The following is a 27,486-nucleotide window of genomic DNA, read 5'->3' on the forward strand; positions in this document are numbered from 1 at the left end:
AAATCTTATTGTGCGAGTGTGCTCTCGTGAACCCACAGTGAATGTTAACGTTCTCCATTAGTGAGCTCGTATGAACTTCTTAACCGTACGCTCAAAACCTGTGTGTGTGTGTATGTGCGCGTACATGTGTGCTTGTTTAGTTGATATAATTTCAATAAAGTTTTTTTTCCCCCCTTTCTACATTTATTTAAAGCTCACATTGGACTGTGTTGCTAATAGGGACTTAGACTAATAATTCTATCATTCAGTCAAGAATTAGACATCCTTGGAATACGTTGCACGTTTCAAATACGTCTTTATGATCCAGGGTTATTCCAGTTCCTCTGACGTAAATCCCCTTTCGTCCTGATGCTGTAAACCTCTCTGCATCTGGATGGTGGGGATCTTCACGCACCTCCTCCTCGCCAGGGACAGAGCGATGCCCTTCTCGTAATAGGCACATTCATTGATGAAAAAAGGATGTAGCGATTCGTTCCCTTTGTACCCCAGGGTTTCTCCTGAGAAAGTCTGGAAGATGGGGTCATTGGGGTGAAGGAGACAGAAGTCTTTGTCCTGTGAGAGAACACAAGAGCAGCGTAAGACTTATTTCCCCGCCCCAACATGAATATGCTGGAGAAAAAGAAAAAAAAAACAGTCTCACAGATGATAGTTTGTACACAACTTACTTGCAGTTCCTGCGAATACATGCATATATAAACATCTGACCTCGGGGGACTACATGTCAACATATCAGTCCCATTCTCTCACTTGCATACTGTATGATGCATTTCAACATATTGATGAGTGAGAACTTTGTTGAGGATGTCTGCTCAGATTGTCTGCTCTGGTACTATTAGAGATGGTTAAATATAGGTATTAGGTTACAGATGGTTATGTTCTGGTATTGGTTTGGTGTGGCTGAGGTCAGGATAAGGATATGGGATGCTAGTCATTAAGTGTAACAATCTGTGTTGAATGTAAATCACAATGTAGCTCTCAGTTGATGTCTTCAACTACATCCTGATTCAACAGACTGACAATCATGGTGTTTTGGGACCGGCAGATATGTTGTCCATGAAAATTTTGTCTGTGAGACTTGGCCCCATAAAAAACTTGTACCTCCACTTTTGGCATTTAGCCATATAAGACCTAAATCTGGGGGGGGGGGCTTCTCAGAGGAATCCAAGCGTATCTTGAGGTTCTTCAAAAATGGAAAGCTAAAAGCTAATACCTGGAGCTGAGGGTGAATGGCTGCTGTGATGTTGTGAGTTTCACGGTCTCTTGGGTAGTCGATATTCTTCACCATGGTGTAAACCTCGACGGATCCTCCCTCAAATACAGTCCCTCAAAGATCAAAATGGTACAAATTCAAAATGGGCTGTCAACACAAACTACAGCGGGCTCAAAAGTGGGTGCCAGTTTAGCGTGGCTGGATGAGTTCAGAGTCATCAGTGAACAGGAAGAGAAACACTTGCTGGTCATCCATGTTCAGCCTCAAGCCAGCGGTTTTATTATAGAATTCTCAAAAAGGACTATAAATCAATTTGACATATTAGCTTTGATTCGTTCAGTTTTAATGGCCATTTAGAAATGGAGACGTTTGTTTAATTCTCATACCTGAGTTGAAGAGACGGATCCAGTCCAGCACATGCTGGACGCCAGCTTTCATGGCTGTGTAGGTGTTGGACCTCACTACACCATGGGGCTGAGGGCCAATCTCTATTGCTAACGAAAACAAAGTTTGGTTAGAGAACATCACAACACCATGAGCTTGATATAGTATTCACACAGTTTCAAAAAAACCTAATGGGAGACAACAGAAATGAGTACAATCAACAAAATTATCCTGTTAATTTTCTAGAAATTAAACGAGTCATTTTGCAAACTCACCAAAACCATGCTTTCCTACAGACTCGAGAGAATATGCCTCTTTGGGGGGGAGGTCAAAGTGGATGTATCTAACTGGTATGTCTGACATCTGCCTCTGAGAATAACACAATGTCAGTCTTATCAATAGACAAGTAGCAGTAGTCTTAATAACAAAACAAAAAAAAACCTCGTTTTGTTCCACACTAATTCAAGTGTGACGTTACTCTGAATGCATCGCAAGCCATTCAAAAATGCTCTGTTTGCAGTTCTTAAAACAGGATAACTGATATATAGAGGATGACTTTTGCTTGCCTTCAAGTATCTGAATATGTGCAGACAGATCCAGTCACAATCAGAGTATGCGATGAGGCACAGGCCCATGTTGGCTGTGGTGTTATGGAGGTCACATATGAGATCCACAGCATTGGAGCTCCCTTTAGGTCCCAGCAGAGAGTTCAGTTCCTGGGACCTGATGATCTCGTATGGGGTTTGCTCTGTTATCGGACGACTGGAAGACAGACGGAACAATTGCCGATTATAACTCTTACTGCAAACATACCACCAACATTACCAGCTATGGCCGGGCAATAAGTCAATATTTTATTTTTTTATTTTTACCCCTTTTTCTTCCAATTGTGACCGGCCAATTACCCCGCTCTTCCAAGCCGTCCCGGTCACTGCTCCACCCCCTCTGCCGATCTGCGGAGAGCTGCAGACTACCACATGCCTCCTCTGACACATGGTCGCCAGCCACTTCTTTTCACCTGACAGTGAGGAGGTTCACCAGGGGAACTTAGCGTGTGGGAGGATCACACTAACCCCCAGTTTCCCCTCCCCCCTGAACAGGCGCCCCAACCGACCAGTGGAGGCGCTAGTGCGCGACCAGGATACATACCCACATCCGGCTTCCCACCCGCAGACATGGCCAATTGTGTCTGTAGGGACGCCCGACCAAGCCCGAGATAACACGGGGATTTGAACTGCCAATCCCCATGTTGGTAGGCAACGGAATAGCCTGTTACGCCACCTGGACGCCCCGTCAATATTATCGTTTATCATCTTTTAATGGTATTGTGTCGGGATGAAATTTGCATAACATCATACCGTGATGCACAATTTTGTTGTCTAATAAGAATTATGACCTAAAATGTCTCACAAAATAGATCAGAAATATAGGGTGTATTATTTGAAAACTCATTTTGGTTTGATATTATACTTTACATTACCAAGCAGTTCAATGTGATGAACTTCGGTTGGAATCTTGAATATGGTACTTTCGCATATGTAAGCAGATATCACGATATAGATCAACACTGATTATCATGAAACTATTTTCCATTTCACCTAGTATTATCAGCCATGTAATTAACATTGGCACCAATGGACAGCCTTTGCCAAAATTAAAGAGGAATTACATTTTACATCATTTAGGTAGCAGTTGTAGACATTTTTGAAAAGCTTAACTTATTCTTCAATGGTCTACACAACCTGATATTTTTAGATATCAGTAAAGACTTGCCTCTGTATTTTGTATGGTGTTTGTAATTGATTAATGATCAATATTGTGTTGTGTCTGTATAATTTTATCTTTCTACTGTCAAACTTGGTTGCATTTTTGTCAAGATAAATGTTCATCAAAAAGAACATGAAAATTACAAAGGCTCAGCATTAGTCCAACCACACTGCCTTCTTCCACAGAGTAATCCAAAACTAAGCAAAGACCATTTTGTTTTGTGTGTGTGGGCCGCCATCTATTTTTACACCATCAGACACCACCATCCCACTCATCATTACTGCCAGGGCTTCACTGTGCTTACTTGAGGGTGGCGTGGGTGAAGCAGCGGTTCAGGTCCATCTCGGTGTATCGGCGACCCTGCTGGACGGCCCGCGGGTTCGACAGCACTGTCAGCACAGAGAACAGCTCGCTGTCCTCCACCTTCCTCTCCATCTTCAGCCACTCTCGGATCAGGTACACACCTGACAGCTCATTCCCGTGGGTCCCGCCGCACACCGCCACACGGGGCAGGGCCGGCATACCCACAACCTCCTCTTCCATCAAACTGGGGCAAAGAAGAGAGACACGGTGGAGTCACAGACCAAAATTTAGAAGGCGTATATACAACTGGACTATGTATTTATTCAGCCTTTTTGAGGTGTTTTTGGACACCTCCCTTAGGAAAGTGTTTCCTAACCCAGTCCTTAAGTACCCCATGTCCTGTAAATTTTCTGCATGTCCTGCTTGTAGTTACTCAACCAATCAGATCAGAGGCCTAAATTATGTCAGGTGTGCCAAATCTGACATAATTAAATGCTTTTTGTTTGAGTAAGTACCATTGGGCCTACCTATGCAGGAAATCTACTGGACATGGTGGGGTGGGATACGCATGGACTCGGTTGAGTTGGGAGAGATTGCTCTATACACATTTGTTTAGACCAGTGGTTCTCAATCAGGTCCTCAGGTAACACTGCTTTTCAATTCTGCCGGGTAGTCATTACGTTCACCTGTTTTTCCAGGTGTAAAACCCTCCTACCTGGAGGCTGGAATAACTGGAACGACAAGGGAACGTAATCAACTACCTGGCAGGACGGGTGGAACCTGAGGACTCGACTCAGAACCAATGATTTAGCTCAGCGATACTTAACCATGTGCCAAGGAATCATTTATATTCAGGTTTTTATACCAATCTAACGCTACACCACCCAAGTTCACTCATTAACATGCATTCGATCAGACAACAGAGGATTGAACATAGAAATCAGATGGCGTAGGGTTGGGTTTGGAAGGAAATGTGCTTATACATAACTAGTTTGTGGCACATGGTTTGAGTATCACCATTTTAGATATTTTAATTTTAAAGCGTCATTGAAGGAAACGTAAGTGTTTGGAAGGGGCACAATTTCACATAATGGGCAAATGGATACAATATCAATATCAACATTTCAACGTTCAACACTTGCTAAGTAATTGAAATCAAGACATCTAATATATCCCACACCGTGAAAAGGTTGATTTTTAGTCCATTACATACAGCACTTGCCTGTTTAATTTTCTTTTTGGTGACCTCTCCATTTAAAACATCCCTTACAACTCATGCTTGTTCAATAAACATATCATACAGTTTACATGATGTCAGATTGCATGGTTATTATGTCACTCAATAATTCCCAGGTGGGTTTCAGCGAATCCAGGTCACCGTCACCCGTGTAAACAATACCGGCACCACTGCAACACAATGCAGACATATTGGTTTTCAAATCTTACCTCACTTTTTGGGGTTCGCTGAGAATTTGCAGGGGGGGGGGGTCGGTCTGTCCTCAAACTTGAACCGCTGAAGGATTCCCTTTTAAAGCAGTGCTGCAGGAAAGAGCCTCACTGGTTGACATGAATTTTTAACTAAGGAACAAATGTCTAGGCGTTTGATTTGGAAAATAACAAAGAAAGAAAAAGTCAATTTTAAGTTCAGGGTTCGTAAAGATAAGCGTTTAAATCCTTCATGATAGAATATGTCACCTTAGTCAATCTACCCTATCTTTCCCTTCTCTCTCTCTCTCTCTCTGTCATTTACCCTCTTCCACCCTTCCCCAGGCTTTCATGCGGTTTCACTGATTCAGCATTCTCATCCCTCTCTCTCTCGGTCTCTCAATAGTAATGTACAGGCTGCGGTGGCCTGGATGCTGTTGTGCAAGCTCTCACTGTCCCTGACCCCCCCACCCCCACTACTGTACCATGCTATACAGTGATGGAGGCAGACAGGGTGTGTCCCGACTGGGACGTAGCCGGCCGGCCGCTTCCCTCGGTCCTACTGCACATCCCAAGTCCCTCCCACTTCCCCATTCCCCTCTGGGCCAATGTATGTATAGTATGGTAGGTTCTAGTAGCGCCTTTCAGGGACCTGGCGACAAATAAAAACGCCGGCATGACACGGACAGGAGGAGGGGAGCCGCCGTTAACATACGGAGGCAAACGAGAGAGTGATGTCAGATGAAAAAGTGGATAAAGTGAGACCTGTGTTTCCTCAAGAGGCTTTGGCTTCTAGACCAAAAATGGTTGCACGCATGCACACACACACACACATACACATACACACACACACACCTTGATCAATGAGGGACATAGAAATTAACATTGAGCGCAGTGTCATTTTTGTGGAATTTCATATTTTACCTGAAATTTCAAATTGGACATGAACAAAACCGATATATATTTATTTTGGTCGTCTGAGGATGGACCATTCCCCATTCCCATGGGGGCCTTTTAAACTGCCTGTGAATATCAGTGTATCCACTGTTATTGAATTACTATTATTTGTATAGTACTTTTTAAAACAAGTTATCAATGTGTTGAACAATCAGGCCACGAAATACAGAACTGACTTTTCCACACGCGTAGATATTTATTTTGTTCCGTTTTTAATGAATAAGAATTCCAATCCATCCATTCATTATCCAAGCCGCTTATCCCAACCAGGGTCGCGGAATGCTGGAGCCTATCCCAGCAGTCATTGGGCGGCAGGCGGGGAGGCACCCTGGACAGGCCACCAGGCCATCACAGGGCTGACACACACACACACACACACACACACACACACCTAGGGACAATGTAGTACGGCTGATTCACCTGACTGACATGTCTTTGGACTGTGGGAGGAAACCGGAGCCCCCGGAGGAAACCCACGCAGACACGGGGAGAACATGCAAACTCCACACAGAGGATGACCCCCAAGATTGGACTACCCTGGGGCTCGAACCCAGGACCTTCTTGCTGTGAGGCGACTGCACTAACCAATGCACCACCGTGCCGCCCATTTACATTTATATACAAGGAATTCCGCTGACATACAAACCGAAGTCTTGTGGGTTGCAGAAATTATTAAACACACACATGAAATATTAAAGGTTCACCCAAATGGCATAAAGGGTAAATCGAAAAACGTGAGCTCGCCTCAGGCCCTCTACACCAACACACCAACCTCCTTTCCCTCAGTGGAGAGTTCATTCAACCTTGTCTGCAGACTTAAACGACATATGACGAAAAAAAAAACCCCAAAAACAAACAAACAATGGAAACACAAGCTGTTGGCAGTTTTTTTTTTCTGTTGGCTTTTTATTATTTCAATGTCAACATATTATGCCATCCCCAACAATGTTGCACAGCTTGTACTCGACAAGAGGACAGACGTTCCTACAGCACTGATTTGGCAAACAACTTTCAATTGTGTTACCCCAATTAATAACAATGAAAAATGCTGCAAGTGATACAGATAATTAAAGACCAGGGTATGAAAAGCAGTTCTTCTGACATAACAGCGTCTGTTTGTAAGTTTTTCCCCCCCAACCGTTTTAAGACAATATACTGAACTCATGTGAAACTCCCTTTTTTATGTGAAAATGAAGACAATCCCCTCCGAATAATACAGGAGGGAACCATAGGACAAGAAAAACCTACCTTACAATTATCAATACTATATTATAATACTATTTTCTATACATTTATAAAATCATAGTTATTTGCAATGGTTTTAAATTCTTTGTTTCCTTACTCTTCATTTTTAAGTACACTTACAAACAAAATTATGAAACTCACACACACAGTATATCCCACATTTTTGGTGTCAAAACACACACTTGCATATGTATGAACTTGACAAAGCACTGTAAAGAGAGTGTGTGTGTGTGTGTGTGTGTGTGTGTGTGTGTGTGTGTGTGTTGGGCCATGTGTGACAATCCCCCCCCCCCCCAGGACTGCATCGATTTCTCCTCATTTTTCAGCGCCCACTCAGTTGTGGTTCTCACACCATTTCATCTTCACAACACAAAAATCACACCAATTAACTTTACCCACATTACAACACTATTTAAAACAACTTTTACAGCAAAGAAACTTTACTCTCCTCCAACACAAAAAGGCTTCGGCGTGACGTTTTGGTCTTGTTCATGTTTCATGGGACTAAACAGCAGCAGCGCACGGCGTTGTTCTGTCTCCATTAACGGGCAAAACCTTTTTTCGCCGTCATCTTTGAGTTCAGTAACTTGGCTCTACCTCTCTTCTATCACTTTATATCTCAGAAACAGCCATCACACCAACTTTGCTGGGATGTAAAGACAGAGGGGTGAGAGAGAAGGGGGCTTGTTTGCTAAGGCAAGGGACCAGTAAAGAGACAGTGTGCCGGGGCCTTCTAGTGACATCAACAAAGACCACGCCAGATAGCTTCCATTAGTACAGATCATGTGGCACACAAGGCCCTCGTGAGGAAAAAACAAAGATTTGAAAACGTACATAAAAAATGTAAAAAGAAAAATGGCTGTTGGGGGGGTATTTTTGACAATCTGTGGGGTTTTTTTTTTACTTACTATATAATATACTACACAACAGCAGTATTGGAAAGTGATGGAACAGCAGATATACATTCACACATACACACAAGCACACTTGAACCTTCCTTTTATTAATTCAAGACACTAAATCAGTGAGAGATTAAAAACAAACCCATCTCCGACTTTTTCAAGGCCACGATTGACATTTTAATGACTATTTATTTCAACTATACAAGTATAATGACCAGGTTTCATCCTTTGTTCAAAGTTGATTTTTTTTTACTGAAACACACACACACACACACACTATCATGCACTCTATCACACACGCACAGCCGAGGACGAAGATAGGAACACCACATTGTCTCATACACAAGAGTGCTATTGGCACAAAATGGTGGAGATGTGTCAATTCACACTCTTCTTGCTCTTGAACAGAGACCCACAAGGAGATCAAGTGTGTGTGTGTGTGTGTGTGTGTGTGTGTGTGTGTGTGTGTGTGTGTGTGTGTGTGTGTGTGTGAGTTTGTGGAGTTGTTGTCAAATGAGATGACCTACCAACATAAGGAAGCTCTGTCCATTCCATTTCCTCCCCTGGCCCCTTATCCTTTTCATATGAGCCATCTAAGACTGACAGCAGAACCAGCCATCAAAAGCAAACAAACAGAAAAACAAGACCAAAAAAAAAAAAAAAAAACTTTCGTGATCCTTCAGACATGTGACTGCATCAGGCCCAGGGGCCCAACACTGGATAAGGTACCGGAGACCAAAATGGTATGGGGCCAGATTTCAGAGCAAGTTCCCCCAATTGGATCAAACTTCTGCGTCCTTCCTCCAGATCTCTTAAAACAGAGAGCCATTGGAAGGAATGGCCATCGCATAGGGCGGGCAGGCCTTTGCAGTAGGCTGTCTGCCGGTCAGCTCCGGGGGCGTTGGAGGTGGTGTTTGGGTGGGGGGCATCCTGTTTGGAGGTGTTCCCCAGTCAATGGTGAGGTCAGAATATGTCTGGACAGGCCTCCCAGCTGCCATGCTCCTTGGCTTCCCAATAACCTCCCTTATATATGTGAACAAGCTCACCTGTGGTGGGGTCCTCACAGCGCTCGAACCACAGAGCCTTGTAGTTGTCATGAGGAGCACCTGGTGGAACAACAAACAAACAACGAGAGTTATGGGAAAAGTAAGAACAGGAAAGAATGTCTTAGAGATATGAATTACTTGGAAGTAAGCCTCTTGTTAGAGGGACAGAAATGGAAAGGATGGTAAAGAGGAAGAGGAGAGGAAGGGGGGGAGGATACTTGCTTTTGAGAGAGGGGTCATTAAAAGAGTCCTCATCGCCAGCTTTGGGGAGAGAAGAGGGAGGGGGGTCACAGAAATTATTTTGTCACCTTAGTTCAAGACTTTTACAAATCAAGCTGGAAAGGAAAATAGGCGGGGAGAGAGAACGGCATCGACAGCAAAGGTGGGATCTCCCCCTTATCACTCTCACCTTCTTCTGATTGGCTGGCGGTGCGCTGACTGGCAGCTTCCCTCTCCCTCTCGCGGCGGACGTTGCGCTGCTTCTCCTCAAGTCTTTGCTTCTCAGTGTTGGCCTCATCCCAGCGGCCGTCTTCCATTAGCCGCTGGTCCGGGCGGCGCCTGCTGTCCGTGGGAGCGATGCCATCCTCGGGCTCATTCAGGGTGAGAGCCAGGTCAGTGAAGAAGTACATGGTCTCTGCCCTATCACTGTGGAGCACCAGAGGGAGGACAGACTATTGAAATATTGATATTTTTGAATATTGAAATTTTTGCATTTAACCGATAATATCCACGGTCATTTCAGCCGATACCAGTACTGATATTTTTTCATTTCATTGAAATACCACCATGCGTCCTGGTTTCCACCTGGGGCGTTAACCTATTATTATGCTGTTACTGCGCCGCTTGGTGCAGATGCTGTTGTCTGTTAAAAACACTACTTTATCAGTACCTGTCCTGATTTATTACCAGACACTGCACTGTTTCCAAGTGTCCTCATTCACCGAAGGAGATGAACAGAAAAAAATACTTCAATTCAAATGGAGAAAACATCTAACATTTATTTTGGCACAACATTTTCAAACTTTTCTTTGCTCTTGCATTTGTTCCACAACGGGTCAACCCTTGAAAGCTTCTCTGTGAAGTGCTGACCATTACACTTGCCTAGGGCTGTGCAATATGACGATATATATCGTGTGACAATAGAAAAACGGTCTATCGTTTCATATTATGCGCTACCATTTACTTCATTGTGTTGCAAATCACACTCTCTCCGGCAATATTTTCCATCATTTGGCTTCTGTTCATCTTTTGCGTGGATTACATTAATAAATCACTCGTATTGGCTTTTTACTCGTGAAGCTTTTACTGTCTTATAGTAATGTAACTAGTGTAGTTGTCAACTCCCTACTGCTGTCTGTCTCTCCTCCGCTCCACTACGCTTTGACGGGGTGGGGGTGGGGGGCTGAGCCCCGCCCACAACGAAACAGAGAGCGGAGGAGACGAGAAACTAACGTGACAATACATGACAGCGAAATGCAGCAGAGACTATGTTTATTTATGTTATTCACCTAATTCATGTGCACTAGTTTCATTTCAGCTAAGTGTGAGCATTTCTACTGCATTTTGCTGTCATTTATGGTCACGATACTCTCCTCTGCTTTCGAGGAAAGAGGGCGGGGCTTCCCCTCCACACACATGCTGGAGGGGCACGGACCAGAAACTATATATTCATTGAATTTACAGAAAATGTCCTATATCGTGATATATATCATTATCGGGATATGAGATTCTGGTCATATCACACAGCCCTACTGAGGCCTCAAGTGAAAATCATTTTTTTGTAAACTTCAAAAGCACCTACATTTCTTTGTGGCTGTAGAATGACCTGTCTTTCCAATAATGCATGTTATAGTCATGCATCATCATATCGGTGTGTATGTACCAGCATGTAAATATCCCCACAAGAGACCACAATACCCTGGATCATGTGTACAGTAACATCCGGGATGCCTACAAACCTGCCTACCGCCCCCACTTTGGAGTTTCAGACCACATCTCTCTGTTCCTGTACCCAGCCTACAGACAAAGACTCAAGCAGATTACCCCCGTGAGTAAGCAAGTCAAACTTTGGTCCGCAGATGCTGAGAGCACTGTGCAGGACTGTTTTGCACACACAGACTGGGGATGTGTTTAAAGCTGCAGCCACACAAGAGGATACTTTTATAAACATAGAGGAGTATGCTTAATGTGTGACTGGTTACATCAGAACCTGCACTGACACTATAGTACCCTCCATACAGGTCAGAAAATATCCAAACCAGAAGCCCTGGATGTACAGTCAAGTATGACACATGCTGCATGCTCGCTCCCTTGCGTTAAGATCAGGCAATGAGGAGGAGTACAAAACAGCAAAGTACAGATTGTAGAAAACAATCAGACAGGTAAAACAGCAACACAAACAGAAGCTGGAAGGCTACTACTTATTGCTGATGCCAGGCACATATGGCAAGGCCTACAACAGATCACGGACCATAAGGGCACCACGACGGAAATAATCAACACCACCATCTCTCTACCTGAACAGCTTAAAAATGCTATTCCCGCTTTGAGACCGCTAATAGTGAAACACAGAGGAGGTTCTCATACACTCAGAACATGCAAGAACCTCCACTGACTGTCTCATCAGCTGATGTACACAAAGTCCTGAAGAGAATCAATACCTGCAAGGCAGGAGGCCCAGATAACATTCCCAGAGGGCCCTCAAGACATGTGCTACAGAACGGGCTGATGTTTTCAACCTATCTCTTGCAGAGGCTACAGTCCCAACCTCCTTTAAAACCACCACCATCATCCCAGTACTTAAGGGGAGCCAGTCACTTGTCTGAATGACTACAAGCCAGTTGCACCCACTCCTATCATAATGAAGCGTTTTGAGAGAGTGGTTCTGGCTTACATCCAGAATAATACACCTGAGTCACTGGACCCCCTGCAGTATGCATACCACCCCAACAAATCCACTGAGGACAATAGCTCTGCTGCACTGCACATAGCCATCCCCCCACCTGGAAAACGATTCTTACGTCAGAATGCTCTTCACTGATTACAGCTCAGTCTTTAATACAGTCCTCCCCCACAAACTCACAAACAAATTGTACAACCTTGGCTTGAGCCCCACACTCTGTGACTGGCTGTTAGCTTTCCTAATTGACAGACCGCAGTCTATCAGAATTGGAAAGCTAACTTCAAAACAATATGGTGATGAACACTGGCACCCTACAAGGGTGTGTCCTTAGCCCCATGCTCTACACACTATTCACCTATGACTGTGCCGCCTCACACAAGGACAAAACTATCCTGAAATTTGCTGATGGCACCACAGTTATTGGTCTGATCACTGGGGGTGATGCACCGGCATACAGGAGAGAGGTGGCAAGTCTGGTGACATGGTGTGACAGATAAGACCAAGGAGATGATAGTGGACATCAGGAAGAACAGGAGACCTCATCATCTACTGACAATCCGTGAGTCTGAGGTGGAGAGGGTCAGCAGCCTTAAATTCTTGGGCATCCATATCAGTGATGACCTCACTTGGTCATGTAACATCACCCAGCTGGTCATCAAGAAAGCGCAATAGTGGCTGTACTTTCTAAGGAGACTGAGGAAATATGGCATGTCACCAAAAATTCTCAGCGGCTTCACCAATTGCATCATAGAGAGCATCTTTCTCCAGCTGCATCACTGTGTGGTATGGGAACAGCACCACCATGGACCGCAAATGCCTGCAGAGATTGGTAAATACTGCTGAAAAGACTGTCAGGGTGCCCCTAACATCTCTGCAGGACATCTACCACTGGAGAGTCCATAGAAGAGCCTGCAGCATCATCAAAGACTCCACCCACCCCAACACAGGTTTTTCAAACTTGTGTCCTCTAGCAGGAGGTACAGAAGTATGAAATGCAAAACCTCTAGGCTGAGGAACAGCTTTTATGCTGTGTGGTGAAATAAAAACCAGAAACAGTCCACACATCATCATCTTTTGGCTTGTTTCCCATTTTTCACTGGTTGCCACAGCAGAGTTTATAGTTTCCATCAGTACCATGTGAGGGCACAGCATCAATGGCGGCCATTGTTAACCCAGGCCTTCACCGATCCGGCATGGTCTAGTCAATCTGTATACCGATTTGGCAAAATTTTACGTCAGACGTCCTTCCTGGCACAACCACTAACCCTATGGACAGGGGCACAGGTAAAGTGCTGGATGCCATCCCAGTATTCATCGTCTTGCGCCCATGCCTGTCACCAAATAATAGAAATAGTCCACACGTGATTTCCAATAATTTTTTATGTAATTTATAAAAATACAGGGTCTTTAAAGCTATACTTAGAAAAAGTCATGGAAGAATAAACAGCCCAATCAAGTGTAACAGAAATTTAGATTTAAAATGTTCCAAGTCATTGGGTGAGTCTGTACATTCACAACTTTGAAATGTTGCGTTTGTCATCCGGGTAGCAGGGGGAAATGCAACACATCATATTGCTTAGTGGGTAAAAAATGAAATCACTCTGTATCCTCACGCTCAAATAGACAAATTGCGCATCAGAACCAAAACATGTTGCAGTCTCTTGAATGCAAACTGAGCACATTTGCAAGAGACTGAGAAAAGAACACATGGCAGTCGGTGGGAGCTGTTGTCCAAATCCTCACCAAGTTGCTTATGTGTTTTGTGCACTAGCAACCCTACTGGCCCTGGCATCCATAAGTGTTCCACATAATTCAAACAAACTAGTGTGTACAATTCAGCATCTGACTATGTTGGGCAGCAATGTCATTCTGAACAGCTAAACGTTGAAGGTGGACAAGAAGCTTTCCATCGAAGAAAGAGGTGGGATTATAAACGGGATGTCTTTGTAATCGTGATGCGAGGAGTCAAACAAATGTGGAAAAGGCAAACCCTCTCAGAGGGATTTTCCAAGAAGCTGTTCATGGTGAGCAGTCAACCGAGCGGCAAAAGTCGTTTTGTGAATAATGAACAGAATATAAAATTGCAAACTGCTTGAAACCCCACCCATCTTCACACCTAAACAGACGCAGCCAATTACTGTGGAAAAGTGGGCACAGACTTCAGAGTGTCGGTTTTGGAATGATACAAAAGATTTAGGAACTCCAATCCAAACACTGGAAAAGAGCTCTCCAATGCTATCTGACGTTTCGAAAAACATTGTTCTGAAGCATGCAGCAGCCCTTAGTTCTATGTGCAGCTCCTTAAAAGTCCATGCGATAACTTGCTACAATAGCAGCACCTTGGCAAGAATTTCCAACTGAAGTCTTATACTGCAGTTGTACTTCTACCGCAAAAAGTGATCATATGGAGCTTTAAACTTCAAAAAACAGGCCAGTGGGCAGTACTCACGGTAGAGCGTTCCTTCTCCAAACCTCCCGAGCTTTGAGGGTCTGGTAGACCGTCTTCTGCTTGCCTTCGGTGCCATTCTCCCCCCCTCGGCTGCTCTGCATCACCCTGGAGAACTCCATCTTTTCATCCCATGTGCCAGACAACACATAGTGGGCCTTGCCGTCCTTGTCCATCACCACGCCCGTCACCTGAAAAGAGGGTTGAGAAAGAAGGAAGAAGGATGAGAGACCGAGAAAGGAGAACATCCTTGTGATCCATTTAAAGTAATTTTCACACCATTCAACCTTTTCCTTATAAAAGAGCCATATTCACTCAGTTGCCAATAGTAGTCTGGGGGGCAAAAAAATCAATAGCAGTGCTACTGATTGATAGTTAAAAATATGTTCAGTGAGGCTTGAAAATTAATGTGAATTACACTTTTGTTTCTTTTATAATTTCAAGTACAACGTAGAAATGAACAACCAAGCATTCGGCCCCCTGCAAGTCCCCCTCAGATAGAGCATACCATTTTTCCAGCCTACTAACCTCAAGTTCTTACCTGTTTGGACTCAATAATAGTTGCACCTAATACCCTTTACATTGTACGTGTCCTATGACAAATATAAGAAATGATCTGTTGGGCGGCAAGCATTTTGCTTCATTAAATTCTTGGGTGCTCTATTCAGCAGTTGAAAACATGCAATGTTTTGTTAACAATGTAAAATAAACCCTTCTTTTGAACTTGAAAAATTGCTCTGTTGTGCCTGAAAAGAGGCTGTGGGGATGTTCCGAGTTTGTTTTTAAAGCAATTACTTCCCCCTCTTATGTAAAGCGTTAAAGATGGTTTAAAAAAGCATTGCGAACAGGCCCTAGAACTGATAAGAGAAGTCACAATGAATGTGGAGGGCCAGATAAGTGCTCAAAATTCACAAAATCCACTAGGTAGTTTGACCACAGAAAGGAACCTGACCACGAGTAATTATCAGGGGTGAAAAGCAGATATGTGGGAAAATTAACTTCTCTATTGTAAAGTCAGTCCAGTTAAAAAGATCATCTAGTGTTTCTTTACCTTCCTGGCTACATCTCTGGAGAAGTAGCTGTAGGGGGCAAACTTTAGGTGGCAGCGGTCTCCTGTTGTGTGGTTCACCACGTCTATTTCTCCTGACTGAAGATGGTGTGAGACACAGAGACAGGCAGCGAGAGAGACAGGCAGAGAGAGAGAGAGAAAGGAACGAGAGGGCATAATTGACTCTTGAGAAACGATAATTTCCTTGTATTGGCCATTTACGAAAAGATAGTTTAATGTATCACTTCAACAATTGATTGAAAACCAGTGACTGGCCCAAGATTATGACCGACTCAAACTATGCCATAAGTTGTGCTTTTCTCAAACAGCTACTTGTTAATCTCACCTGATCAATCCATAGTTTGCCTACAATGATGTTATGTACGGTAGTGGTGACTTTCTTCCATGTGTAGTGATTGTTGCCCTTCTCAAAGATAGCGTGGATTGTGCCTGCAGAGAAGCCAAAGTAAACAATTCTAATAACTGACCCTGAGACATGACAAAGTACAATTTATTGTTTTGCTGACATCATAGCTGATGAGTGTCAAGTCTTTGATTTCCACACCTTGTTTGTTCAAAGGTAAGACAATGAGACATTCATTCTTCCACTTGTCTTTATCAACAGATCTGGAGTCGATAATCACGCATCACAGTAAGGTCACATAGCTTTCTTACAGGAAATACTCATACCACAGCCATATTTTTACTTTAGGGCAACACCACACCCATCTCTTACCTAAGGGCATGATGGAAAGGTATTTGCCCCTGAATTTACTGGCGACAGTGATCTCTTGCCTCAGGGTCCAGCCTCGATCAGATATCACATGGTGCGCTGCTGCTGGGGGGTGGTGACTCACCTTGGAAAAATGTGGTGCATGCATCGTAAGTATTCAGAAGAATGGGACGTCATTCAGTTTAAGACAAAATCAAAAACAAGAAAACAAAGGAAATCACAAATCCTATTATGCTAAGCACATTCATCAGTGATGGGATTAGTGGTTCACCCCACCGGCCAAAATCTCATCAAATACTTAGTATGAGAAAAAACCCACCAGGGATGGGTATTGTTAAGATTTTAACGGTACTACTACTCTTACCAATACTGCTTATCGATCCGGTACTTTAACCTTTTTTTTTTAAGAGAAAAAAAACAAAAGAATTAAGAACAGAATTACAATTGCTTTATTTTCTCATGTCTGCGCATCTGGGTGGCATGGTGGTCTATTCCGTTGCCTACCAACACGGGGATCGCCAGTTCGAATCCCTGTGTTACCTCCGGCTTGGTCGGGCGTCCCTACAGACACAACTGGCCGTGTCTGCAGGTGGAAAGCCTGATAAGGGTACGTGTCCTGGTCACTGCACTAGCACCTCCTCTGGTCGGTTGGGGCGCCTGTTCAGGGAGGAGAGGAAACTGGGGGGAATAGCGTGATCCTCCCACGCGCTATGTCCCCCTGATGAAACTTCTCACTGTCATGTGAAAAGAAGTGGCTGACGACTCCACATGTATCGGAGGAGGCATCTGGTAGTCTGCAGCCCTCCCTGGATTGGCAGAGGGGGTGGAGCAGCGACCGGGACGGCTCGGAAGAGTGGGGTAATTGGACGGGTACAATTGGGGAGAAAAAGGGGAAATAAATAAATAAATAAAAATTCTCATGTCTGGACACTTTCTGGACACACACTGGACACGTTACTTTCAATCATTAAGCCATATAATTTAACTCCGTGTAGGCTCTAGGTTGCTAGGATACATAACATACCTGAGGTGGCTGGGACAACAAGAGATAAACTATGAGCTAGGCAGTCAACAACTGCGTTTCTTCACCTGTATTTGATGCACTTTCACTATGTTTCTAAAGATTGCTTGTGTTTCCGCCCTTACATGCAAAAGACTTGTTGCACTTGTGTCAACGAGCATTGTCACCATTGACTCTAGCAAAGTATAACCAGACTTTTGACTGTTTAGTTCTCTCTCCAGTATTGTCACTAAGAGCAGGCTGTGTGTGTGTGCGTGTGTGTGTGAGAGAGAGAGAGAGAGAGAGAGAGAGAGAGAGAGAGAGAGAGTGTGCGCGCACGTGTCTGAAAGAGAGGCGGAGAGCTGGCCCCGCCCCTCGGGTTGCACATACGATAGGCTCCGAGAAAGACAGAGAGCTCTCTTCTGGATTGGGAATAGTGAAAATGCATCATAGACAAATGACTTAAACTTACTGCAAATTAGAAACAGAGTTGCTGAGATAAAAGGCGCAAGATAACGTTTATGTAGCCCAAATAAATAGGAAATTTATTTTCTTGATTTCTCCGATACTGATAGCAGAACAATTAATGTCGGAGTTTATAAATAGCATGGTCTTTAATAATTTAGCACCAGTGCCCGTTTAATACCAGATTTCGTTACCCATCCCTAAAACCTACATACAAAAGTTATGCTCCAATTAGTTTTATCCACAGCCTTCTTGTTGTTGAATTTTCTGCCTGACAGAACATTTTATTGGATTGTTGTTTCATTCTCTTATTCATCCCTGCTTTTCTGACAGAGAGCTGCTCTCAGCTAATCCAATCTCTCCTCCACTACTCCTTTCCTTTCACTCATACCTTTAAAACTTCAGTCCATCCTCCAGCTGTCCTAGTATTCCTCTGTAACCTGCTCCCATTTTAACATTTCTGCTCCTTTTCTTTATCTGCACTGTTCTCCCCCCCTTTATCGTCCGAAATCCCAATCTCTTTTACCCTTCAAACCCTATCTCTCTCTCTCTCTTGCTCCCTCACAATCACTTTCTCTCTCTCCCTTCCATTCATTTACTCGCTCTCTGCCTCACCTGCTCACAGAGGGAGCGGTAGCCACTCTCTCTTCGGCGGTCCAACTCATACGTCTCGCCCAGCAAGGGGTTGAAGGGCTTGCCAGTGCGGTGGACAGTAGTGGAATAAGAGGAAATGGAGAAGGCCGCCACATAGCACAACTGCTCTAGGGAGCTCTGACACTTTCCCGCCTTGTCCAGGAGCTCGTGGTACTCCAGGTCCTCCGACAAGCGCTGCAGCATGGAAATGGGCTCGTTGAAGTTCACCTGCCAAGAAGGGAAAGGAGAGCAATATGGGGGTATGTTAAACGTATACACTCTTGGTTCCTTAGGGTGCTCTGGGATAGCGGCATCCCCTAAAATGTCACATTGCTGTCACGAAGTATCCCAACAGTTTTAAACATGAATTGCACAAATATAGACAAAACAAAATAAGGGTTAAGTTTAGCTTTGGTTTTCAGGGTTCTCATGAGCCCTAAAACTTCCTAGATATAAAAATATATATATATATTAAAGCCGATGTCAATATTGTTCTACAAATTTATGAAATACACATTTATGAAGTGATACACAAAAATAAAACATTTTATCTTATGTATAAAAAGCGTTTTTTTAAATCAGAAAATAATAGATCTTTGCAGTAGTACTAACAGGCATGGGGATCTTGGACAGCTCTTTGCCAATGCAGTTCTTCATGATGCTCCATAGGTTTAGTGAGTAGTTGGGTTTGTCAGGAATGCGGGTCCGCCTCTTCTTCAGGGGGACCATCTCCTGAGATGGGGACTCCTGACTGATGGTTAGCGGCTCCTCATTAAGCTAAATATGATCAATGGGATGAAGTAATGTCAATGTGGTTATGTAATAAATTTGTTTCAAATCATTAAATTGATATCACCTGTACAATGACATCATGATCTACAGTCTCTTGGTGCAAGCTTGAGAAAGACTGAGACGTACCGACTGATCATCAGGACACATTTCACTGTTGAAGCCACTGATATTACTACTCGACCTTCTGTTAAACAGACCAAGACAGAAAAAAGAGAATTAGTGACAGACAAGAACAAGATTTTAATTGACTTGTTTTATTTAAATGATTTAATTGATTAACATCTAAGATTTTAATTGGGCGTGACGAAGAAGGACAGGAATAGGAACGAGTATTTTAGAGGGACAGCTCAGTTTGGACGGTTTGGAGACAAAGCAAGAGAGGCAAGATTGAGATGGCTTGGACATGTGTGGAGGAGAGATGCTGGGTATATTGGAAGAAGGATGCTGAATATGGAGCTGCCAGGGAAGAGGAAAAGAGGAAGGCCAAAGAGGAGGTTTATGGATGTCGTGAGAGAGGACATGCAGGTGGCTGGTGTGACAGAGGAAGATGCAGAGGACAGGAAGAGATGGAAACGGATGATCAGTTGTGGCGACTCCTAACGGGAGCAACCGAAAGTAGTGGTAGTAGTGACAGACAAGAACACTGGTACTCAACCATGTAGCATGGAGAACCATGTATGTGCAGGTTTTCATTCAAACCTGTCACTACACCAGTGTATTTCATCATTCATTCATTCATTCATTCATTCATTCATTCATCATCAGCTGCTTTTCTGGGGTCAGGTTGCAGTGGCAGCAAGCTAAGTAGCGCACTCCAGACGTCCCTTTCCCCAGCAACGCCCTCCAGCTCCAGTATTTCATCAATTAATCCATTTCATCAATGTATTACATCAATTAATCAACATGTCTAGCTGAAGGTGTTAATCGGTGATATCAGTTGGTGCAGGAATAAAAACCAACATATATATGGCTCTCCATAACAATGGTTGAACATCAGTGGATTTGCAGTTTCATAGTCAAACAAAGTATATCGTAAAAAAACATTCTGGAATCATACCATATAGAAACAATATGTAGTACGTGGTATTACACTGTAAGCAGTAACCATCGCTGCAATTTCTACAAGGAACTGAGTTGGGGCAAATTAACTAAAATTAAAGAAAAACAACACATTGCACAGTGCAGCAGAGGGAGGGCAGACCACTACTACTGAAAACTCGTAGCCCCAAGTTATTGAATCTGTTTATTGAGTTTCACACAGTGGGGCTTAAAAGGAATCAACTGACTTGTGAAACTGAGGATCTGCAGGCACTGTGATGAACTCGGGGGCCTCCTCCATGGCATCAAAGAACTCATTGTCATCGTCCTCATCGCTCGCCTCCCCCTTTCCAGGCCCAGCAGAACCTGAGAGGAAAGATTTAGAGTTAGATCTAGTTCTGTGTGGATTTGTTTAGCCTTCATTATGAGGACTCCCAGCGTGAGAGTTTCTAGCCTGCAGGTGCTGAAATATTTTCAGCAAATCAAATTCAATAACTATTTCATTGATACTTTATTTGGGATGTAGCAGCTGGTTTTAAAAACCACAAACAAATCCCAATGAGTTTTCCCATAGCTCATAGAAGAGTTTTACGGGACCATGTGAGAAGCTGCTGATAGTGACTCAAAGCAAAAAAAAATTCCAGGGACCTTATGAAAATGGAATTTCAAATTTAGATCAAAGGGTCAATGTTTACATTATGATTAGGCATTTGGCACACGCATTTATCTATTGTGCCTTTAAATGAGTGCTACTGTAGGTTAAGTTGAAATTCTTTGATCACTGGAGTTAAAAGTAACTGACTCTGCGGAGCAGGAGGGCTAAGGCTATTGACCCTGATCCTGTTACTACAGATTAATCAATTGAGGTAAAAATTCCAGGAAAAGATTCAGAATTAATCATTCCATTCCATTCCATTAACCAAGCTGCTAATCCCAATTGGGGTTGCGGGATGCTGGAGCCTATCCCAGCAGTTATTGGGCGGCAGGCGGGGAGACACCCCAGACAGGCCGCCAGTCCATCAGAGGGCCGACACATTCACACCTAGCGATAATTTAGTATGGCCGATTCACCTGACCTATGTGTCTTTAGACTGTGGGAAATAAACCGGAGCACCCTGAGGAATCCCACGCAGACATGGGGAGAACATGCATACTACACACTGAGGACAACCTAGGATGACCCCCAAGGTTGGACGACCCCAGGGTTCGAACCCAGGACCTTCTTGCTGTGAGGTGACCGTGCTAACCACTGCGCCACTGTGCCAATTTCAATTGATTGCTACAGAGAGAATTAATCATGTAAGGTAAAAATTCAAAGAAAAGATTCAGCAGTTTAATGTGAAAAATTAAGGTTATTTTTGGGAGACAAAAAAGCAGAGTGTTACAAGGGAAGCTGTGATTCAGTGGGCATAAGATGAAGTGAGGCACTTCTTAAAAATAGTTTTGATGATGAAGATGAAGACATTTCTGACTAAATCAGTGTGACTTTGGACTTCAGTGGCGTCATTGGTTTCTCCTTTCAGGGTTGCATACCTTTGCTTTCTGTGGTGGTGTTAGCCTGTGAAGCCCCTCTGAAAGCTCTCTCCAAGTGATTGTGCTGCTTGGCCAGCTGCTCAAGGGTCTCCTCCAGCCTCACCCGCTGCTCTCGTTCGGCCTGAAGGGCTTTCTGCCACCGCTTACTGTGGGCCTGTGCCAGAGCCAGGAAGTCTCTGCAGGCCTGAGCGGGATAAAGTCACACAAATTAAATCTGGAACCAGACCCAGAGACAATTCTTCATTAAGAAACTTTTCTCCAGTAACTGCTTTGGTCTTCCAGAAAAACAGGGCGGATGAGATTTAGGCTTTTAAGGTAATCAAGATGGTTCTTTTGTCCCAGACAAAAACAAAGAAACAAACAAGCTGTAGTAACTGAATTTCTTTCAAATGCACTCTAAACAAAGGTCTTACAGGTTCATTAATACATAGGTCAGAATGAACATTATTCATTTGCTCATGTCTGGTGAGTCATTGTACAACACTGAGAATATCACTTGAGATGAAAGCAACCTGCAAGAACAAACCCATTTAGGAGCCGTGCAAGAATGTTTACAGAGGTTGTTATGGGGATGCTGATGCAGAGATCATACTCACGTTAATCATGGCATTGGAGGTGATACGGAACAGTGTGGCTCTCTCAGTTACCTGCCGAATCTTGTCCCCAGCCTCTCCAGTGAGACGCAAGCTGTCCAGCTCTGACAAAGACCTTAAATATAGGGGTATAGTGTCTAGGGGAATCTGTTCTCTTCTTACCAGTGTATACATGTGTGATGCGTGGGGCCCTGTGTGCATGTGTTAATTTTTTGTACATTCAATTTCAGGTTTAATGGCTTATGCACTCCAAGGTACAGCGTACATTAAGATGCAAAGAAATGCATGTGCCCTGGCGCTCTCGTCTCTGTCAAATAGTCAATAAATAAAATCACCAATAGAAATAAAAAAAAGAGTAGTACAACAAATACAACAAAACTAGACAACACATGACAACAAACATGCAAGATGATGTAATCATTGTGTCTGTCCACTGTTCAAGAGTATGGCTGCTGCCAGTGGGAAGAAACTGCTCCTGAGGTGGTTGGTACATGTACTGACGCCCCGATAATATTTTCCTGAAGGAAGTGATAAAAATAGCTCATGTGCTAGATGGTTGTTGTCCTTGATAATGCTTAAGGCCCTTGTTCTGCCCAGAAGCTTGACAGTGGCGTACCTATGATTTTTACTTCAAATTTCCAGTCTTTTTCAGCTTTTTATGATGCTGTTGAGTCAGATTGCCAAACTATACTGTAATACCATTAGTGCAGACGCTCTCTATGGTCACCCAATAAAAGTTAACCAGGGTTTTTGCAGACATTCCAGATTTTTTGAGACACCTTAGAAAATGCAGATGAGCCTTCTTTGTTGAGCCTTTTTCAGTATGCAAGCATGTTTGGGTTGAGTTTTTTGTTACTCTCCATAGGAGAATTGCCATGACAGATATATTAAATCTGGATGTACGTACCTGCTAGGCATGCTTGCCCTACAGGTTTACTGGTTGAAGTGAAAAAGAAGAATAAAAAATAAAAATAAAAAAAATTGAAATAAGTTAACTACACACTAACCTTTGAAGGGCAGAGCCATGTTTAGAGATGAGGTCATTGCACGTGCTTAGATCTTCCACCTTGCTGCCCAGTGTCCTGAGTGTTGACTGGACCTCTGAGCTCTGTGTCCCTGCACCTTGTCCAGGCGGCGCTGGGGGAGAAGATGGAGAGAAGTCGTCCCCAGAGTCATCTGTGAAAGATCGAAAAAACAGGCATGGTGCACACGTTCAGGTCATAAAGGTTTTATTAAAGTACTTCTTTCATTCTCATAGCATTTCTCAAAGAAGGAAAGGTAATGAAAGAAATGAAAGCCACTTTATTCGACATTGTATTCTTACAATGGATTGTATTCTTACAATGAATTTTTTCTCTGCATTTAACCCATCCTTTTGTATAGGAGCAGTGGGCAGCTGCAACGCCTGGGGACCAACTCCAGTTGTTCTTTCTATGTATTGCGTTGGTCAGGGGCACAGGCAGGAGTAGTAACCCTAACGTGCATGTCTTTTTGATGGTGGGAAGAAACCGGAGCAACCAGAGGAAACCCATGCAGACATGGGGAGAACATGCAAACGCCACACAGAAAGGACTTGAGAAGGCCTTGAGTTCGAACCCAGGACATTCTTGCTGTGAAGCAACAGTGCTAACCACTGGGCCACCGTGCCGGGCCACATAGACATTGAAACAGATCCACTGAACATGGCATGCCCCTCAGTGCATCAGTGATAATCAGGAGAACTCAGGCCTTTAAAAGATTGCCTATCAAACACCTGGGAACTTGGGAAGGCATGTTAGCTGATAATATGTTTGTTCTTTCCCCCCCCCCCTTGTCTAGGCCCCTGAAGTCATCATGTCGCAGAACTATGATGCCAAAGCTGACCTGTGGAGTATAGGAACCATACTGTTCCAGTGTCTAACTTGGAAGGTGCCTTTTCAGGTGTCTGTCATTTATACAGGTGGTTGGAGTTCATCTGAACATGCATTTACCGTTGTTTTTCCACCAATGTCCAGCTTCACACTCCTAGTGACAAGCATCCCTACCAATTAGCTTCTTTAACCTTGAGGCTATTACAGCCTGCAGAGATACACAGATAAACAGTCATTCAGCAATGGCAGGCCTTCCAAGGTTTACGCAGTCGCTATCTTGCAGTCGCTAGTCACTATTTTGATAATACTGTCTGAATGCTTTACTGTGTTAGTATATATATATATAAATCATATGATCATATAGGATTTTTTTTTGCAGCATTAAAAATTATGTCATTTATGTTGGCTGATCTATGTATGCCACTGCTGAAGTAGTTAGGAAAAAGGCTGGAGGAGGGGTAGGTGGACAGATTGTTCAAGAAAGGACAGAAGGGAGAGCTCAGAGCCCAGGGTGGAATCCTCATGACTCAGCAGTAAGCCACCAAGATCTTTGGGAGCAAGAAGAAAGGTATTTTTAATTCAAACTAAATTCTAATTTAACCAGGATATTTCCACTGGAATTAAAAAAATATATTTTTTTCAAATGTCTTGATGTATGCTCAATAATCCAGGTAAGGAATTCCCAGAAACAGAAAGCTGATTCAACTTTCAGGGATCTTTTTTTTTTTTTTGCAAAGGAGACATCGTTGAGAAAGAAGCATTGCCGCAAATAATAAAGTTGCTCACCAACACACACCCAACATACAATATTAAAACACAAGTCATGTCAGTAGAAGAGCATGATACAGTAAATAATTAATTTTCCTTCTCTGCTCTCCTCACTTGTAAGCCCAACTCATCAATTGTAAGCCCAACATTTACCTTAATTGTAAGCTCAGCCTTTTACCTGACTCGGCCTGCATTCGTGCAGCCTTGGCTTTAGCCAGCTCCAAGGCAGTGATCCACCGCTGGCGTTCCACCTCACAGCTGGCTTTCAGGTGATAAGTCTGTGCCCCACCATTAGAGATGACAAAGTTACAAGCATCATCCACAGCAATTGTTGCTGTTGCCAAGTTGATTGTTCCCCTACATGTGTGGCCCATTTCTGCCTGGGTCCTGAAAATTAAAAGATTCATAAAGCTTTTATATTTCATCCACACTGCATCATGACTCACCTGGATTTATGTCAACCATTGGTTTAGACATAGGTAATACATATATTTATCTGACTTTGAGTCAGTTGAAATGGTACAAGGTTGGTTAGGCAGATGAGCAAAGGATACATATTTCATATGCATTAACTTTGCCAGTTAAGGTTAATCTGGCTTTGATGATATGTATCAATAGGTGAAGCAGACAATGCTTAATGGGCTCCAGAAGTAATATGCTCTTGTCTATTTAATTGCAGATTTTTAGTGGTGCAGCGTAACATGAGGAGAAAGGCCTGTACCTGTAGTAGGACAATAATCCATTGCTCAAGACAAACCATCGCCGTTGATATCCCTTGATGTAGTTTGTCCATTTGAACACCCAGCCTTTGTATGTGTCACCAGCTGGGGTTGGAGTAGGCGTCTTGGGCTCTGACATCACAGCCCCCCAAAACAAGGTAAAGATCTGGGCAACCTTTGATAAAGCACAAGCTAGATCTATTACAATGTGAAGAAGGTGGCTACTTTTATGCTGCACGATTTCAACATTTATTCAGATATTGTCGTGATTTATGGCCACTGATAGCTGCTGACCCCATAGTATGGAGTGGCAAGTCAAAGGGTAGGGAGCAGTACAGATTACATAACATCTTTGCCAAAATATTTTGGGAGAATATGCACCATATAAAACCTTAATTAGATGCACATTGCAGTGATGAAGTCAGATGTGGTTAAAATAATTGTTAAATTAAGTTTGATGGATGTCAATGAAACCAAAGACTGGCAATGACAGACCTGACATGTGTGCTGGCTAGTGTCTGAGCTAACTGGTCCGTTGTCAAATCAGAAAAGACATGGGATATCCTAACTATTCAGCAAGTGAGGTGTAGCATTAATCAAATAATAGATATAAGGGGGAAAATAATCTTAAAAGACAACTCAAACTACATCACTATGATGGGTTTGTAGCCAGCATAAGCCCTAACTTAGATTAGCTACATAGGAGTGGGGTTCAGTTTTGATTTGGTTTCACGAAAGAAAACAAAGGAAAGTGTCCATTAAATTAATATTTGGGATTATAAAAGCAGTTCATCCGGCTGCTCATATCTTAACCTTTAACATTTGAGTGTTATTGTAAGGCGTTGGCAACAGACAGGAAGCCGGCAGCATATAGATAGCTTGTTTTTTTGTTTTTTTTGGAAATTGAACAGAGTAACAGTATTTACAATACAAGATATAAACGCAAAGGGGTATATAAGGAAAAGAGTAAGAAAAAAACAGAGATGAAAGAGGATTATACACACTCAAGTTATACCTACTACATATTAAAGTTATACCTACTACACCATGACAATGTATGACAAGTTCTGGGATCTGAAGGTTTCCGTAATGCTGACATACAAAATGTCAATGTCCTTCTCAAAAATTAAAAATCAAGGTCTTCTCTGACAGAATTAGCATTTTTTTTGTGTCTTATTTTCGGCTAGGCACATCAGCCAATTAATGGCATGGACTGTTGTGAAGATCCCGTTGAAATGGGGATGGACCAAATTGGACGTTTACTCTTTTTAAGGTTAAATCAAGATAGATATTTCCTATCAAAGCAAGTAACGCCAACCTACATGTTTAAGTAGTTGAAAATCCAAAAGAAAAAATAAAGATGACGGCTTTGTTTACCTTGACGTGTCCGTAATGTGAGATCAGGCAACAAGACACTCGGTGACGTCACGGCTAACTTTAGCACCCATAAGCTATAGCTAGCTTAGGTGGCTAACTAACTGGCTAACACGGGTCAGATACCAACCGGCTAAAAAAAACAAGACGCCGAAGACAGTAGCTGTGTTTTTAAAAATTACACTGACTATGTTGAATTAAACCGACGGCGCGTATTGATTATGTCCCCTGTGGTCATTTTACAGCTGCACGCAACGACAAAATCTAGGAGCTGGCTACATCTAACTAGGCTAATGTTAGCTAGTTGGTTACACCCGGTGCCACACTATTCCACGTCGTCTAGAAACTCGTCG

The 27,486-nt window shown here is 43.2% G+C and overlaps 2 protein-coding genes across 5 annotated transcripts; both read right to left on the reverse strand.

Annotated features, from left to right (window-relative positions):
* Nucleotides 1-246: 246 nt before the first annotated feature.
* On the reverse strand, nucleotides 247-5,184 carry LOC130130315 (N-acyl-aromatic-L-amino acid amidohydrolase (carboxylate-forming) B-like). The gene is made up of 7 exons (XM_056299982.1): nucleotides 5,111-5,184; nucleotides 3,666-3,908; nucleotides 2,161-2,356; nucleotides 1,870-1,963; nucleotides 1,597-1,704; nucleotides 1,211-1,323; nucleotides 247-552 (listed from the first exon to the last, which is right to left on the reverse strand). Exons 2-7 carry the CDS (start codon nucleotides 3,902-3,904, stop codon nucleotides 310-312), a joined length of 993 nt encoding a protein of 330 aa, XP_056155957.1. The 5' UTR covers nucleotides 3,905-3,908; nucleotides 5,111-5,184; the 3' UTR covers nucleotides 247-309.
* On the reverse strand, nucleotides 5,119-27,486 carry LOC130130312 (oxysterol-binding protein 1-like). Of its 4 annotated transcripts, none has more exons than XM_056299979.1 (18): nucleotides 27,137-27,486; nucleotides 25,762-25,934; nucleotides 25,219-25,427; nucleotides 23,430-23,598; nucleotides 22,426-22,537; nucleotides 21,830-22,013; nucleotides 20,545-20,662; nucleotides 19,385-19,442; nucleotides 19,079-19,243; nucleotides 18,449-18,694; nucleotides 16,372-16,492; nucleotides 15,982-16,085; nucleotides 15,639-15,734; nucleotides 14,591-14,778; nucleotides 9,649-9,884; nucleotides 9,462-9,500; nucleotides 9,240-9,299; nucleotides 5,119-5,203 (listed from the first exon to the last, which is right to left on the reverse strand). In XM_056299979.1, the coding sequence occupies exons 2-18, from the start codon at nucleotides 25,896-25,898 to the stop codon at nucleotides 5,193-5,195; spliced, it is 2,253 nt and encodes a 750-aa protein (XP_056155954.1). In that variant the 5' UTR covers nucleotides 25,899-25,934; nucleotides 27,137-27,486; the 3' UTR covers nucleotides 5,119-5,192. The 4 variants fall into 4 exon arrangements, 3 of the variants coding, with proteins under 3 accessions (XP_056155954.1, XP_056155952.1, XP_056155953.1); XR_008812150.1 differs by lacking the exon at nucleotides 5,119-5,203 and adding an exon at nucleotides 6,930-7,937 and having other exon boundaries at nucleotides 8,721-9,299; XM_056299977.1 differs by lacking the exon at nucleotides 5,119-5,203 and having other exon boundaries at nucleotides 8,347-9,299.

The sequence above is a fragment of the Lampris incognitus genome, chromosome 20, assembly GCF_029633865.1.
Source record: "Lampris incognitus isolate fLamInc1 chromosome 20, fLamInc1.hap2, whole genome shotgun sequence".
Lineage (NCBI taxonomy): Eukaryota > Metazoa > Chordata > Actinopteri > Lampriformes > Lampridae > Lampris > Lampris incognitus.

Excerpts from the sequence above, each read along its gene's own strand:
- LOC130130315 (XM_056299982.1), bottom strand. The coding sequence starts at position 3,904 with ATGGAAGAGGAGGTTGTGGGTATGCCGGCCCTGCCCCGTGTGGCGGTG. Across the intron at positions 1,324-1,596 it reads GATCCGTCTCTTCAACTCAG|GGACTGTATTTGAGGGAGGA; the intron begins GTATGAGAATTA and ends TTGATCTTTGAG. Across the intron at positions 553-1,210 it reads CCATTCACCCTCAGCTCCAG|GACAAAGACTTCTGTCTCCT; the intron begins GTATTAGCTTTT and ends GTTCTCTCACAG.
- LOC130130312 (XM_056299977.1), bottom strand. The coding sequence starts at position 25,898 with ATGTCAGAGCCCAAGACGCCTACTCCAACCCCAGCTGGTGACACATAC. Across the intron at positions 25,428-25,761 it reads GGATTATTGTCCTACTACAG|GACCCAGGCAGAAATGGGCC; the intron begins GTACAGGCCTTT and ends TTTAATTTTCAG. Across the intron at positions 18,695-19,078 it reads TGTCCAAGATCCCCATGCCT|GTGAACTTCAACGAGCCCAT; the intron begins GTTAGTACTACT and ends CCTTCTTGGCAG.